Raw genomic sequence first — 16,453 nt, forward strand, 5'->3', positions numbered from 1 at the left:
TTCTGATACCAACTGCAAGTTGCAATTTTTAAATCAGATCAAGTTTTCTGTGTCATCCAAACCTAGAATGATCCATTTTGGCTTGACAGAGACCAGAATTTGTAATAAAAGTTTATTGCAAGTGATATTCCAGTTTCACAAACCCTTATCACTAGTTCAGAAGACATGGCAAATTCTGATGAAAGAGCCAAGCAACAGAGTGTGTGTGCATATAAAGTAGCACCTTTTTTGGCATACTGTTTTGAGTGAATACATCTCATATTTGGTCATGGAAACAATTCACACATTTGTTGGCTGCTACCAGATTTTGCATAATATTAAGCATATATTGCTGAGAGTCAGCCTTTAGAGGCATTGAGAGCCACCCTAGTGTAGTAGTTAAGGTGCTGGAATAGAAGTAAGGAGATCCAGATTCTAGTAGATTATTAGGCATGGAAGCTAGCTGGGTGACCTTGGGCCAGTCACTCTCTATCATCCTTAATCAGTATCAGGCTCTGTGACAGGCCATCTACTAAACAAAAACCCTGTGTTACATTATGCACTGATAGGTTTGCTGCAAGAATTAGGTGAGTGCAGTGGAAAAACAAGCAGACTCTGGAATTACACAGGGCAGATGAGCAGCAGCAGCAGCAGCAGCAGCAGCAGCAGCAGCAGCAGCAGCAGCCACCTTTAGGGACAATGTTATCGGAGAATTCTTAATTCCTGAAAATTGATGCTCATGATCAGTAACAGGCTCGAGGACCTCATGCAACCGAATCTGAAGTTCAGAAATATGACACCCAGTCCTTTCAGATTAAAACTATGTCTAAATTCATTTCTTCTCTTTGTGAAATTTGTTCAGTTCTCAGAAGAAGTTCAGAAAGGATTGGCTGTCTTCCTTGTTGCTTAGGCTTCTGCCTTATATCAGGTTCTAGGGAGTCAGTAGCAATGTGCTAAACTTTACCCTCCTAAGCTAGAGTTTACAAGGCAGAAAAGGGTGAAAATTTAATTTCCCTGTAATATACCAAAGCAGAACTTTGGGACTTTCCGAGGAACCGTGAGAAACTTAGAACTTCTGAGCCACCGCCATCAAATAACCTGACTGATCAGCTGATTTCTTAGCCTCTCTCCAGCAGATTTATTTATTTGGTAGATTTATATAGCTGCCCATCTCACATATGTGACCCTGAGTGGCATATGAAGTTAACACAAAACCTTACAGCAAAATAGCCAAAAAATAATCACAAGAATCATTAAAAACTCTTAAAATCATAAAAAAACAACCTGCGGGAGAGCGTGATCAATCTCACTAACAGTACAGCTGTTTTGCAAGCTCCACACCACCACTAGCAGATATCCCCAGGCCAGATGGCAAAGCCATGTTTTCTGAGATGCCTTAAAATGGCAGGTGCTGGGACTAGACTTAACTGGCAGAGGCAGACAAGGTACATATACATATATACATGAACACCCTGGGAGGGCAAGGGTTGGGAGAAAGAGGAAATTGATCCCACTGCCTGCACAGCTTCTTGCAACATAACCAGTGATATCAATTCAGCAGGAAAGGCAAAAAATGTAGTTTGCACACAGTAAGTCCCAGTTTCTGTCCTTGGCATCTTGAGGTAAGGCCAGATGAAGGTGAGGTAAATCATGACAAATAACTGTAGGCAAACATAAACAAATAAATCAGGTCTGGTTTAGTATTAAGCACTGTCAAATGCATGCAAATGTTTCCTGTTATGACAAACATTCTGCACTTTCCCTAGAAAGTGCTTGGCCTGAAAATCATGGCATTAACATCTTGTATATTATCATAGCTTTAGCTATTAATACTAGAAAAGGAGTTGTTATTTTTGATTTGGAAAATCATCTGAATCCCATGTATTGATTTGATCACACACAGGGGAAAAAATTCAGCATGTTATAAAATGTTCCTGCCAGCTGCAAATGTAAAATCTGATAATATACACTAGATCAGCTTTCCCAACCTCATTACCTCTTGATACACTGGACTACATTACCCAAATGCCAGCATGTGATACGGGCTGTGATTGAAAGGTCCATAATCTAATTTCCATCTTTTCTAACCATTACATTTATCTGGAAGCACCAGGTTGAGGAAGGCTGCACTAGATTATCAGTTGAATTTATAAGATGTATTCATGTAACATACTATCAGTTAACCTAATGTATCATCTGAATCTGATAGTCTGGACATTTCTAGATTAAGAGCAGGGCAAACTATCCCCAGAGAATCCAGTGCTTTCCATATCATTAGAACACAAACAGAGGATTAACCCGAAGTTACTTTCTTTAATGGACAGCCCTGTTAGAGAGATGCTCCAACTTCCCTGTTTTTCCTTACCCCATGCAGATGTAACCTAAGCCATCCTCTTTAAATGCTAGAAATCAGATGCCTTTGTCTTAATTTAGAGTTTGAATTAATTATCCAACAAAAATAACATTAATGGAAGCAAAGTAAACTACAGATGGAATTTTTGCATTTTTATTTCTTAGTTGAAATTGAGATAATCTATTTTTAGATTTTCTTTATCCCGCCTTTATTATTTTTATAAATAACTCAAGGCAGTGAACATACCTAGTACTCCTTCCTCCTCTTATTTTCCCCACAACAGCAACCCTGTGAGGTGGGTTGGGCTGAGAGAGAGTGACTGGCCCATGGTCACCCAGCCGGCTTTCATGCCTAAGGCAGGACTAGAACTCAGTTTCCTGGTTTCTAGCCCAGCGCCTTAACAACTAGACCAAACTGGCTCTTTTTTGACAGTAGAACAAGTATTACTTGAAATAGTTTCCAAGTAATAGATTACATGTTTAACAGGCATTTTATTCAATTTTTATGTGATCAATCCAAGTTAATGTTGTATACATATTAGTCCTCACTTCTTTCCTATAAAGGAGGTTATAACAAACAAATTGTCTAAGTTCAAATTTGAACCCAGGTCTCCCTTGTCTTGATCTAACACTCTAACAGCTGTAATGTAAGCTTTTTCTCCTGCTTCAGTAAGCAATAGTAACCTGTGAGATCACTCCTATGAAATACTATTTGTAAAATGCACTTATAATGGCAGCCAGCAGTGTTTTTGCTTAAAGGTCAACAAAGGTTACCAAATTCTAGAATTCAGTATTACATATTTCATTTCATCAGCTCAGTTCTTTACTTCATCGAAGCTCATGACAGCTTATCCTGACTTTCTCTTACCATAGCTCTCTTTCTACACTAACATATTTCATAAATTTGTAGCTTCTGAAATGAATGAGCATAAAGTGTCAGTGATGGACCTTCAGTAAATTTGAAAAACGTTTTTCAGAATGTTGAGTCCATGAGAATCTTCCTGGTGAGATTTTTAGGTAACCTTGCTCATCATGGATATGTCTGACCACAGATGTATCATGGATGCCATAAAATCCAAATAATGATGGTGTTGCATCAGGGTGGAAGCTAGGACAAATGACGGTGAAATGGACTGGAGATTATGCTAAAATGTGTATAGCTCCTTTATTCCTTATAGTGCAGAGAGAAGCAAACCAAAACCATGATGTTATGATAACTGGATTATTTTAACTGTTCTATTTAAATAACAGTTTAATTATAACACTAAAAGAGAAAGAGCTGATCTCTGGATGAGAAAACAAGGACAGAGGGAAGAAATAAAAAGAACAGAGAGCTGAGGAAACATTAAAAAGTAGGGAAGACTTCAGGAAGCTATTCGTCAATGCATTATATTGTACATCTGATTCTATTTTATTATTTCTGTTATGCCATTCAAAGAGGCTGATTTTTTTCATAATAATCACAATAAAAATTGCAAAAATGAAGAAAAAGCCTAAAGTGTATCAACAATATTCAGACAGATACTCTTTTAGAGATTTCTTGACAGTCTCTTGCAACCATTTAGAGAGGCAGATCATCCAGGGCAAGACTCTTATCTTTGCTCAGAAGTGGTTCTTCCTGGTCTGGACTCTGGATATGCTGACCAGGGAAGTTAGAAATTGTAATCCCACACAACTGGAGGGCTGCAGATGGGAAAGGCTATTCTAGAGCTATTTATCATTCAAAATATGAAGACGACGACAATTGTGATTACTGTATGTAGCTTCCTGACCTTTCTGCTCTTGTTCTTGCGCAGCAGAGGACTACAGCCAAGGCATGGATAGCTACATTTGAGTACTCCGTTGAAAAGACAGAGCTGATGAGTTTTGGGTGATTTATTCATTCCCCAAAACATGGCTGTGTTCACACAATAATTTACTGAATTAATTCAATTATCTAGATTCTCAAAACACAATAAACCACAAACTAGCCAGCCACTGTAGCCTAGGGTGTGCTACAAATTCAGTCTGTCTGAACAAAGTAGATTAGATTGATTTAGACCCATATTGACTTCTGGTATCTTCACCAAAATTATATATTCAGGCCCTTTCTAAGGTGTTAATTCACATGCTACAATCATGAAACCACCTATGAGTTCAAATGCCACAGGACACTTTTATTCAGAGCTATTTTAAGACCACCACTGGACATGGAAGAAAATACAGGTAGTCCTTGGTTAATAACTGCCCTCTTTAGCAGCCATTTGAACTTACGACAGCACTGAAGTAGCTTTATGACTGGTCCTCAAACTTATGACCGTTGCAGCATACCCCACGGTCACACGATTGCCATTTGCAAGCTTCACAGATGGCTTCTGACAAACAAAGTCAGTGGAGAAACCAGCAGTAAGTTGCAAGTTGTGGTCACATGATGTGCTTAATAACCACGCGTGATTCGCTTAATGACTGCAGTGGAACTGAGTAAGTCCAGTGCAGTCATGCAACCACATTGCTTAGCAAGAGCTGCTGGTCCCAATTATGGTTATTAAGTGAGGACGAACTGTATATCCCAGTGTGAGGATTTTCTTTCACACCTAAATCGGTTCTTTAACATGTATTGTGGGAAACCACGCCAAATCCCAGGGCTGGGCAGTTAAAAAGCTTTGGTAAACCACTTCCATACTGTTGCCAAGAAACCACATGGACGTGTCCCCCAAGTCCCTAAGGAGTCGAGCTCCACTCGAAGGCGGCTTTGCCTTTTACACCAGACCAACGTAGCAACTCCTTTGACATGGCTTGTCCGCATATCATATTCCTCTCTCACGCGTTCGCATCGCCACATCTTCTACAACGCCAAGCCACAGCTGCAAGCGCCAAACGATCAAAAGGGTTTGCATCGGCCGCAATCCTCTCTCTACCTGCCCGGCTGACGAACCTCCGGCTTGAGTTCACAACGCCCGCTCCTGCAGCTGCAGCGAAGACGAGGGAAAGGCGGACCTTTTCCCCGCCGCGAGCGCTTCCGCAAGCGGCCCCGCCTTCTTCGGCGACTATGGCCGTCGCTCGCCAGGACGCCGCACGAGCGCTGCTCGCTTGGGTAGGTCCTCGAAGCGGTGCTAAGAGGGCGGCCGGACGCGGCCGTCCTATGGGTACGGGAGGCAGAAAAAGGGCCTATCCTGGGTCAGGCTATGGCTGAGGAGGAAAAGGGCGGACTCTTTCGTTGCAAATGGGATTTTCCCGCGTTTTCCAGACCATTGTTTTCTTTCTAACTTAAGCCTTTGAAATGCTTCTTGCATCACGCAGCAAGCCTGTGGTGGAGATTAATATTCCTATCCCCACCTTCCCCCATTACCGAAACAACCAAGATAGGGGCAAAATCTTATCTTCGGAGGAATTCGTTGTCGATTTGCTTTGTCTGGGTTGAAATCCGAAAGGGACACACTTGCGGCTGTAATAATTACACGACAGGCAGGCAAGCAGAGAGAGAAACTCCTCTTATCACACGTAGTAGCTGCGCTGCGTAGATCCAGACACATATAATATCGCAATCCAAATTAACAATCCCTTTAATGTCTTCACTGTCGCGCGGTTTCGAAAGACACAGAACTCCGTTCACAACATCTTCGGCAGCGCTGCTTGGAAGACCGAGCTGTTCGCGTAGTTGCAGTGACTGCAATTAAAGAGCGTCACTGAAGAGTTATCCCTTCAAATTCTTTGAAGAGTTCAGACTTTAAGGCAGAAGTTAAAGACCTCTTTTAAGGCTTGTCCAAAAGGCTGGGTCCTCGTTTTGGGGAGAAAGTGTATATTCCTGTCCTGAAGGCCAGCCGTGAGAGCAGCATTAGCCTTTGCTGCTCCCTGCTGGCCAACGGTTCCTATTTTATTAGTGCTTCTGCGGTGGCTGTTTTGTTGTGAGCATTCACAAAAAAGCGTTAAGTTTCCGGCCCTGGTAAATTAATGAGCACCCTTTAGGATAAACACCTGTAAGTCAAGAGACACAATTAAACTCGATAAACATAATGCTTGATTAATATTAATTCATTAGTTTAATGCTGGAAATTGTCTGTTGGGATTTGCTGCACCCAAGATTAGCCACTGTATTAGCTGAATATCCTAGGAATGTGAAATATTGGCAGACTTGTATCCAGGTATTCTTTTGTGCAGTGACAATCTTATTCCTCCTCTGTTGCATGAAGAAAGGCATTTGTGGACAATCACAGCTTATATTATGGTTTGGGACTAGGATATTTTTCTGACCAATAGGATCTCTCTAACCAGCTTGATTGATAACTGGCAGTGAAAGATTTCGTATTTCTAGGTGCGAAGATTACTGCAGATGCTGACTGCAGTCAGGAAATCAGAAGACGCTTAATCCTTGGGAGAAGAGCAATGACAAATCTCGATAAAATAGTTAAGAGCAGAGGCATCACACTGACAACAAAGGTCCGCATAGTTAAAGCAATGGTGTTCCCCATAGTAACGTATGGCTGCGAGAGCTGGACCATAAGGAAGGCTGAGAGAAGGAAGATAGGTGCTTGTGAACTGTGGTGTTGGAGGAAAATTCTGAGAGTGCCTTGGACTGCAAGAAGATCAAACCAGTCCATCCTCCAGGAAATAAAGCCAGACTGCTCACTTGAGGGAATGATATTAAAGGCAAAACTGAAGTACTTCGGCCACATAATGAGAAGACAGGACACCCTGGAGAAGATGCTGATGCTAGGGAGAGTGGAGGGCAAAAGGAAGAGGGGCCAACCAAGGGCAAGGTGGATGGATGATATTCTAGAGGTGACGGACTCATCCCTGGGGGAGCTGGGGGTGTTGATGACCGACAGGAAGCTCTGGCGTGGGCTGGTCCATGAAGTCACGAAGAGTCGGAAGCGACTGAACAAATAACAACAAAGGATCTCTCTAGGTTCCCCTAAAGAGGTATAACCATCAAGAACCACAGGAATGAGGCTTCTCAGTCCACAGATCTTGTTCTTTGGAACAGCATCCCCTACCCCTGCCAACCCAACATTAGGCTGGCTGCCAGTCTGTCAATTTTTTGGAAAGGCAAAACCCACCAGTTGGAACAACCTTGTTTCAGAAGAACACACCGTGCAAGAGAGGAGGTGGTATAGTGTTGTTGTACCTATGGGTTCTCCATCTCTGGAGATTTTTAAGAAGAGCCTGAACAGCCGTCCCTCATGGATGATTTCATTGGTTTTCCTGCACACTGCAAAGGACTAGATGTAGATGATTCTTGTGGTCTCTTCCAACTCTGTAATTGTATGATTCTGTGACTCAGTTATTCAAAAAGACCTTGACTGAGAATTAGTTACAGATAAAATACTCCCACTGTGGTATGTGTTTGATATTTATTCCTCTGGCACAGTTTATTGTAACTGTCCTTTTACCTCTTAACGGAGAGGGATTTGTAAGTTACTCAGAATCTTTGTGGACTGGAGTTGTAGGTAAGCTCAGACAAACAAACTAATAACATGGGAAGAAGAACATGTGAAAATCTTTGGTACTACGGCTGATATTATAAGATGGAGTTGCCTGAGTAGGTTGTTGTTGTTTATTCATTCAGTTGCTTCCGACTCTTCGTGACTTCATGGAACAGCCCACGCCAGAGCTTCCTGTCGGTCGTCAACACCCCCAGCTCCCCCAGGGACGAGTCCGTCACCTCTAGAATATCATCCATCCACCTTGCCCTTGGTCGGTCCCTCTTCCTTTTGCCCTCCACTCTTCCTAGCATCAGCATCTTCTCCAGGGTGTCCTGTCTTCTCATTGTGTGGCCAAAGTATTTCAGTTTTGCCTTGAATATCATTCCCTCAAGTGAGCAGTCTGGCTTTATTTCTTGGAGTATGGACTGGTTTGATCTTCTGGCAGTCCAAGGCACTCTCAGAATTTTCCTCCAACACCACAGTTCAAAAGCATCTATCTTCCTTCTCTCAGCCTTCCTTATGGTCCAGCTCTCGCAGCCATATGTTACTACAGGGAACACCATTGCTTTAACAATGCGGACCTTTGTTGTCAGTGTGATGTCTCTGCTCTTAACTATTTTATCGAGATTTGTCATTGCTCTTCTCCCAAGGATTAAGCGTCTTCTGATTTCCTGACTGCAGTCAGCATCTGCAGTAATCTTCGCACCTAGAAATACAAAGTCTTTCACTGCTTCTACATTTTCTCCCTCTATTTGCCAGTTATCGATCAAGCTGGTTGCCATAATCTTGGTTTCTTTGAGGTTTAGTTGCAAGCCAGCTTTTGCACTTTCTTCTTTCACCTTCATCATAAGGCTCCTCAGTTCCTCTTCGCTTTCAGCCATCAAAGTGGTATCATCTGCATATCTGAGATTGTTAATGTTTCTTCCAGCGATTTTAACTCCAGCCTTGGATTCCTCAAGCCCAGCATGTCGCATGATGTGTTCTGCGTACAAGTTGAATAGGTAGGGTGAGAGTATACAGCCCTGCCGTACTCCTTTCCCAATCTTAAACCAGTCTGTTGTTCCGTGGTCTGTTCTTACTGTTGCTACTTGGTCATTATACAGATTCTTCAGGAGGCATACAAGATGACTTGGTATCCCCATACCGCTAAGAACTTGCCACAATTTGTTATGGTCTACGCAGTCAAAGGCTTTAGAATAGTCAATAAAACAGAAATAGATGTTTTTCTGAAACTCCCTGGCTTTTTCCATTATCCAGCGGATATTGGCAATTTGGTCCCTAGTTCCTCTGCCTTTTCTAAACCCAGCTTGTACATCTGGCAATTCTCGCTCCATGAATTGCTGAAGTCTACCTTGCAGGACCTTGAGCATTACCTTACTGGCATGTGAAATGAGTGCCACTGTTCGATAGTTTGAACATTCTTTAGTGTTTCCCTTTTTTGGTATGGGGATGTAAGTTGATTTTTTCCAATCTGATGGCCATTCCTGTGTTTTCCAAATTTGCTGGCATATAGCATGCATTACCTTGACAGCATCATCTTGCAAGATTTTGAACAGTTCAGCTGGGATGCCGTCGTCTCCTGCTGCCTTGTTATTAGCAATGCTTCTTAAGGCCCATTCAACCTCACTCTTCAGGATGTCTGGCTCTAGCTCACTGACCACACCGTCAAAGCTATCCCCGATATTGTTATCCTTCCTATACAGATCTTCTGTATATTCTTGCCACCTTTTCTTGATCTCTTCTTCTTCTGTTAGGTCCTTGCCATCTTTGTTTTTGATCATACCCATTTTTGCCTGGAATTTACCTCCAATGTTTCTAATTTTCTGGAAGAGGTCTCTTGTCCTTCCTATTCTATTGTCTTCTTCCACTTCCGCGCATTGCTTGTTTAAAAATAATTCCTTATCTCTTCTGGCTAACCTCTGGAATTTTGCATTTAATTGGGTATATCTCCCGCTATCACTGTTGCCTTTTGCTTTCCTTCTTTCTTGGGCTACTTCTAGTGTCTCAGCAGACAGCCACTTTGCCTTCTTGGTTTTCTCTTTCTTTGGGATGTATTTTGTTGCCGCCTCCTGGACAATGTTGCGAACTTCTGTCCAGAGTTCTTCCGGGACCCTATCCACTAAGTCCAGTCCCTTAAATCAATTCTTTACCTCCACTGCATATTCCTGAGGGATATTAGTGAGCTCATATCTAGCTGATCTGTGGGTCTTCCCTAATCTCTTTAGTCTGATCCTAAATTGTGCAAGAAGAAGTTCGTGATCAGAACTACAGTCAGCTCCAGGTCTTGTTTTTACTGACTGTATAGATGACCGCCACCTTTGGCTGCAAAGGATGTAGTCAATCTGATTTCGGTGTTGTCCATCTGGTGAAGTCCATGTATAAAGCCGTCTCTTAGGTTGTTGGAAGAGAGTGTTCGTTATGCAGAGTGAGTTGTCTTGGCAAAATTCTATCAGCCTATGTCCTGCTTCATTTTGTTCTCCCAGGCCATGCTTACCTGTAATTCCAGGTGTCATTTGACTGCCTACCTTAGCATTCCAGTCTCCCGTGATGAAAATAACATCTCTTTTAGGCGTTTTGTCCAGTAGGTGCTGCAGATCCTCATAGAACTGCTCTACTTCAGCTTCTTCAGCATCTGTGGTTGGGGCGTATATTTGGATCACTGTGATGTTAGATGGCTTGCCCTGAATTCGAATTGAGATCATTCTATCGTTTTTTGGATTGTATCCAAGCACTGCTTTAGCCACTTTACTATTAATTATGAAGGCTACTCCATTTCTTCTGTGGTCCTCTTGTCCACAGTAGTAGATCTGGTGGTCATTTGATGTGAAGTGGCCCATTCCAGTCCATTTCAGTTCGCTGATGCCCAAAATGTCTATCTTTAATCTTGACATCTCACCAATAACCACATCCAATTTGCCCTGGCTCATAGATCTTACATTCCAGGTTCCAATGGTGTGTTGATCCTTAGAACATCGGATTCGCCGTTCACCACCAGCACCGTCGGCCGCTAACCGTCCTTTCGGCTTTGAGCTAGCTGCGTCATCACGTCTGGGGCTAGTTGAGCTCATCCTCTGTTCCTCCCCAGTAGCATTTTGACCATCTTCCGACCTGGGGGTCTCATCTTCCGATGGTATACCGACATATCTCTGGTTGTACTGATCCATTTAGTTTTCATGGCAAGAATACTGGGGTGGGTTGCCATTACCTTCCCCAGGGATTGCATTTAGTCTGACCTCTCTGTCATGACCTTCCCGTCTTGGGTGGCCCTTCACGGTTTAGCTCATGGCATCACTGAGGTGCTCAAGCTCCAGCACCACGACAAGGTAACGATCCTTTGCTGAAGGCCTGAGTAGGTATTTTATTTATATGATATGCTGTATAAAATATTCTTATTGGATTTTTTAAATCTAAAATTCCTCTGAAAGCAAGAGAGTATTAATATGAAATCCCAGAATTATAATGTAAAAGACACAGCTCACATCAAAAAAATGATTGGAAAGGAAAAAGAAAAAGCAACATTAGGTACTTTTCTTAAATTTACAGTTATTGTAATAACCTCCTTGGAGAAGGGCACATTTCAACCCTTAATATTGCTAGGTATGGCTGACAAATCCCCTTCTGAAATTCCAGAGTTTTGCTGGAACTCTGACAACCAAATAGTATTTTCTAAATCACCTTGGTGCCATCTGGAGTTTTGCAGCCCAAGTATGATAGCCCTCTCTGCTGCCAGTCAGTGTTGACAAAACTGGACTCAGTGGCCTGACTCACTGTAAGCTTTGCCAATTTCTAATACATATGTTTGTAAAAGATTATCTTTTCAGTAACAAACTAGCAAATGTGAACTTCAATAAAGAGCTGTATGTGTGATAGGTAGAATGTTGTGTTAAATGTCTAAAGGCTTTAGTTTGAACTCTTGACTGGCAAATATGATCTCTGAATGACCATGAACTGGTCTGTCTTAGATTGTCCTGACAGGACTATCACAAGTACTGTATTAATATTAAGTAATTCCTGTAATTACCATATAACAAATAGATAGTATCTTGGGCATCTCTGAATTGATCAGGGTTTAAATAAATCTATTTCCCTCCCCTCCCCCACTTTTTTACAGGGAGCAAACAGCTATGGACAACTTGGTGTTGGTCATAAAAATGATGTCCTCTTGCCTAAGGCTGTGAAGGCATTGCTCTTCAATCAGACTTGTATCAAAAGCATTACTGGAGGAGGAGGTCATTCTGCTGTTCTTACTGGTAAGAATCCAACTATAATTTTTCCTTGCATACTGTGAAGTTTAGCTTTGGCAGATTGTAGATCTTTCCTGCATGATCAGTCAGAACACTCCCCAACCACATTTCTGTCTTTGTATGATGTTTATGGAATCCAAGTTTCCCCCCTCTGTAGATAATAGAACAATTTGAAATATATGTGTAATTGTATACCTTCTCTTGTTTGAGGTGGAAAGGAGAGATAGAATTGTCATCTACAATATTGTTTACACAGAATGCCAGATCTCTGGATAACTATTTTCAAGAAGAATAGAACTCTATGGGACTCCACAATGCAAGTGCCATGGGGTGAATTAAAATCTCCCATTGCTACTAGCCAATGACAGTCCTGCAGATAGAAATGGAATCACTGCTTAATACAGAACCTCCAATTCCTGACCCACTGAAGCACTCCAGCAATATTCTGTGGTTAATGATATTAAAGGTCACTGAGATATCCAGAAAAATCCACATGGTAGCTCTCCCCTATGTCTCTACTGGTAAATGTCATCAATCAGGGTTCATTGAAGGCTGTTTCAGGGCCATATCTAAATATGAAGCCATTCTGAAATGGAATTAGATTTTTAACATTTTTGATGAGCTAAATATTTGAGTTGAGGGGAAATAGAGTTTATGGAATTTAGAAGAAAAACATCAATCCAGAATTGGATTGTGGTGGATATCATTGCCTCAGTTTTGTGTGGATGTGCAGTTTTGTGCCAACGTCATGCAGGGCTGAAGAATATATAAAAACAAAGCAACAAAATACAGTTAGTTAAGAAATGATTATATCACTCCTCATTAATTATACCCTTAAAGAACCCATTTAGTAAGTACCACAGTGCTCACACAATTGCTCTGTAAGAATTAATATACCAGTCCTTTAGGAGGTAAGGTAAAGGTAAAGGTTTCCCTTGACATTAAGTCCAGTCGTGTCCGACTCTAGGGGGCGGTGCTCATCTCTGTTTCAAAGCCGAAGAGCCGGCGTTTGTCCGTAGACACTTCCGTGGTCATGTGGCCGGCATGACTACACAGAACGCCATTACCTGCCCGCCGAAGCAGTACCTATTAATCTACTCACATTTGCATGTTTTCGAACTGCTAGGTTGGCAGGAGCTGGGACTAGCAACAGGAGCTCACCCTGTCACGCGGATTCGAACCGCCGACCTTCCGATTGGCAAGCTCAGCAGCTCAGTGGTTTAACCCGCAGCGCCACCGCGTCCCTTTAGGAGACTGTGATGCAAATTATCACTGATTCAATGATTTAAATCATAAGCTAATCCAGTGAGTGCAATAACAAACAAATTTGGTCAAATCTGTATAGGAGTTATTTAAGATCAGTTGCATAGGCATCTGTCAAAAGTCAGGATGATGTCAAATGATGTCATGCCCTTCATGATGCCATTTCCATCATGATGCATGTGATGTCACATGCCCTGTCACTTGCCATTCCTTCGCAAATACCCATAGTCAGATGTGTTCATTTAATCCCGCATGGTTTACATGTACAGGTGGGACAAGACCTTGAAGGTCCCCTGCATTTTCACCACAGACCCTGTGTGTTTTCATTTGTAGGGCAAAACATCCAAGTTGGGAGTTCAGGCAGCTATCCTGAGGACACAGATAGAATCTATGTATAAGGGTCAAGGGGCTATATACTCCCACATCCTTCATTACCTTGAGTAGTTTCTGGGTATATTTATTTAAGTACTAAAAGCTGGAATGAGGAACTAGTCTCATAGATGATTCTGGACTCCATTTCTCTTCATCCCTGGCCATTGGCTATCCTGGTTGGCTATTCTGGTTGGGACTGGGAATCCAACAAAGTTAGTATTCTGTAACAGAGGAAAACAGCACTGGGAATTGTTAACATGAAAACATTCCTTAAATAGCAGTTGCTGGCATAATATACCCCTGATGGTTAAATCTATTGGGTTACACGGTCCGTTTGCTACAGATAAATCTGATGCTAACTCTTTATTTCACAGACACTGGACAGATCTTTTTCTGTGGCCAGAATAAAGATGGACAGTTGGGACTTGGTCATACCGAGGATGTGATGCATTTTACCTTATGTTCTTCACTCTGTGGCTGTCCTGTCATACAAGTTGCCTGTGGCTGGGATTTTACAGTTGTACTTGCTGGTAAATCTGTCATAATAATTTATTAAACTTGTATGCCACCCGACTCTCAATGACTCTGGATGGCTCCTAACAATCAAACAAAGAAATTATAATAAAATCAATAAAACATAAAATATAAAGATGGCAAACAGGATAAAGGGAGGGATCTTACTCTCCCTTGCCAAAGGCCTGGGTGAACATTGAAGCAAATCGTTGCATACAGTGAAAGCCTTGGACCCTATGCAGGCCTCCAAGGGTGTCCAAGTTTTTCAGAGGATATTGCATTGTATAAAAAAATTACAAAACAACCTATTGAATGTTTTGAAATGGGACCATTTTCAGTTGAATTAAGCACAGTAATTAAGAAAATGAGCTATGAACAAAGACTTTTGTACTCTGTGTGGCCATTGTTTGTAGTGCTGCACAACTTAGCAATGAAGTCCTAAAATAAAGCTAAATTACTATTAAAAGTCCCATTCAGTTGCTTCCAATGGGATGTAGATGTAGCTAATATTCATTGGATTATACTGGCTTTTTAAAGTAACAAGAATTAGATTAGACAGGATATGGTGTGCTGCGCTCAGAATAGTTAAGTACAAAGTTAAAGCACAGTTCTCTTTAACTGACTTTACCTTCCACTCCATCAAAGCAGAGTGTAAATCCTGCAATGCAAGTTCATTAGGGAGGGGTATTGAACAACCCAAGCATGAGATCAACACCTCAATTTAGTACAGCTTAAATAATTATTTATTAGTAATGTTCTCTCTAGATAGGCCCACACGGTCATTCATACAGTAAAAGAGGTCTCACCTCAGGGAATGATGGTGGATTTCTTCAAAGGTCATCTGCAGCCTCTAAAGGCTTTCCTAGAATTGGTTAGCATATTTCTTATGGAGACTTGTTCAGACTGACTTTCTATCATAGGCCTTTTGTAAGTTTTAGCGATATTTTTAGCTCAAAGATAATGGACCATTCATTCATTCATTCATTCATTCATTCATTCATTCATTTTCTGTGCTCACTTGCCAATGACTCTGGGAGACTTACAGAAGGTTAAAACAAGTAAAACAACCATTCCCTTATAAACTTGAGTCCTCTGAAGCTACTTGGCAGGTAGGAGACTTTCTTTCTGTTCTGGTTTTCAGCTGTTTTGTTGGCCCTGTTTTTGTATACAGTTCCTTTATTTACAATTTTTTTTACCTCATTCTTGCCTATTCTTCAGCCTCCTGCAATTTTTCCCTTTGATGTTCTAATATTCTTACATTGCATTTAAGTCACACTAGAAATAATGAATGAATATAGATGTCATGGGGCTCAAGGAATGACTATGATTACATGACTTAGAATCAACCATAGAGCTATGAAATAATAAGTATTGTATGGCTGAAAATTCACCATAGTTTTGACTTGAATTAGACAATAAAGGTGTTGAAATGTGCTGCTCTATCTTTCAGGAAATGGCCAAGTATTCTCTTGTGGTTCTAATTCCTTTGGACAACTGGGAATTCCAGATATTTCAGGCAGATGTACTATTCCAGTAATGATTAAGGTAAGGGACCTTGAAAAGTTGGTGCTTTTGCCACAAAAGCTTTTTAATCACCTTGTCAAGGAAAAAACAGTAGTTTTATAAAAATGAGATTATTTATTCCTACACATTGCTGTAGATTTTTGCTGTTGATTTTGAGGATGTTTTGTAATATCTTCATGCTTCCTGTTTATTGAGCCATCTTGAAAAAGTATTCTATTCAACAGAATTATTTTTTTGATCCACATTTCCTTAAAAGTCTCCCCCACTCCCCCCTTGTCCCATAGTCTTTACAGGATAACGTAGTAAATGTTGCTGCTGGACTCAGGCATGCAGTTGCTGTGATTGGTGAGTTACACATTTATAGTGAAATTAACAATAATAAATATACAATGCTGTGTCAGGCCAGATGAGTTTAATTTTGTAGCTGAAATTGCTCTGTGGTCAAGAAAAAACATGAAATATTTAAGAAATAATTCATTGATTCAGTATTCAATAATAGGCCAATATAAATCAGGTATTTTATGGAATATATTGTATGGGGATCATTTACCTTTCATGTATCTCTTAACAAAAAGTGGTTTGGAAGACTTTTAAAAGGAATTTATAATTAGGATTATTTTGGTCTTTTACCTTTAGACTTTTAAACCATATAAATTGCTTAATAACTTTTATTAAAGAAAGCCCTGGAAATCAATATTAAATTGCCTCTTCTGGTATTAACTGGGATGGCATGGTATGGAACTCATTCTAAAAATGGGGTGCATGAAGCAGCCTTCACTAGTTGAAGGTGTAGTGTATTGGGGT

At 41.1% G+C, this 16,453-nt stretch overlaps 1 protein-coding gene across 3 annotated transcripts in view; it reads left to right on the plus strand.

The window, feature by feature from the left end:
• Positions 1 to 5,358: 5,358 nt before the first annotated feature.
• Positions 5,359 to 16,453, plus strand: part of SERGEF (secretion regulating guanine nucleotide exchange factor) — a 78,072-nt gene continuing 66,977 nt past the window's right edge. For all 3 annotated transcript variants that reach the window (XM_063289390.1, XM_063289391.1, XM_063289392.1), the window contains exons 1-5: positions 5,359 to 5,404; positions 11,845 to 11,983; positions 13,987 to 14,142; positions 15,576 to 15,670; positions 15,934 to 15,994. In XM_063289390.1, coding sequence (XP_063145460.1) covers positions 5,360 to 5,404; positions 11,845 to 11,983; positions 13,987 to 14,142; positions 15,576 to 15,670; positions 15,934 to 15,994 — 496 coding nt within the window. In that variant the 5' untranslated portion in view covers position 5,359. The remainder of the gene's footprint in view (positions 5,405 to 11,844; positions 11,984 to 13,986; positions 14,143 to 15,575; positions 15,671 to 15,933; positions 15,995 to 16,453) is intronic.

Source organism: Candoia aspera, chromosome 1 (genome assembly GCF_035149785.1).
Source record: "Candoia aspera isolate rCanAsp1 chromosome 1, rCanAsp1.hap2, whole genome shotgun sequence".
NCBI classification, from domain to species: Eukaryota; Metazoa; Chordata; class Lepidosauria; order Squamata; family Boidae; genus Candoia; species Candoia aspera.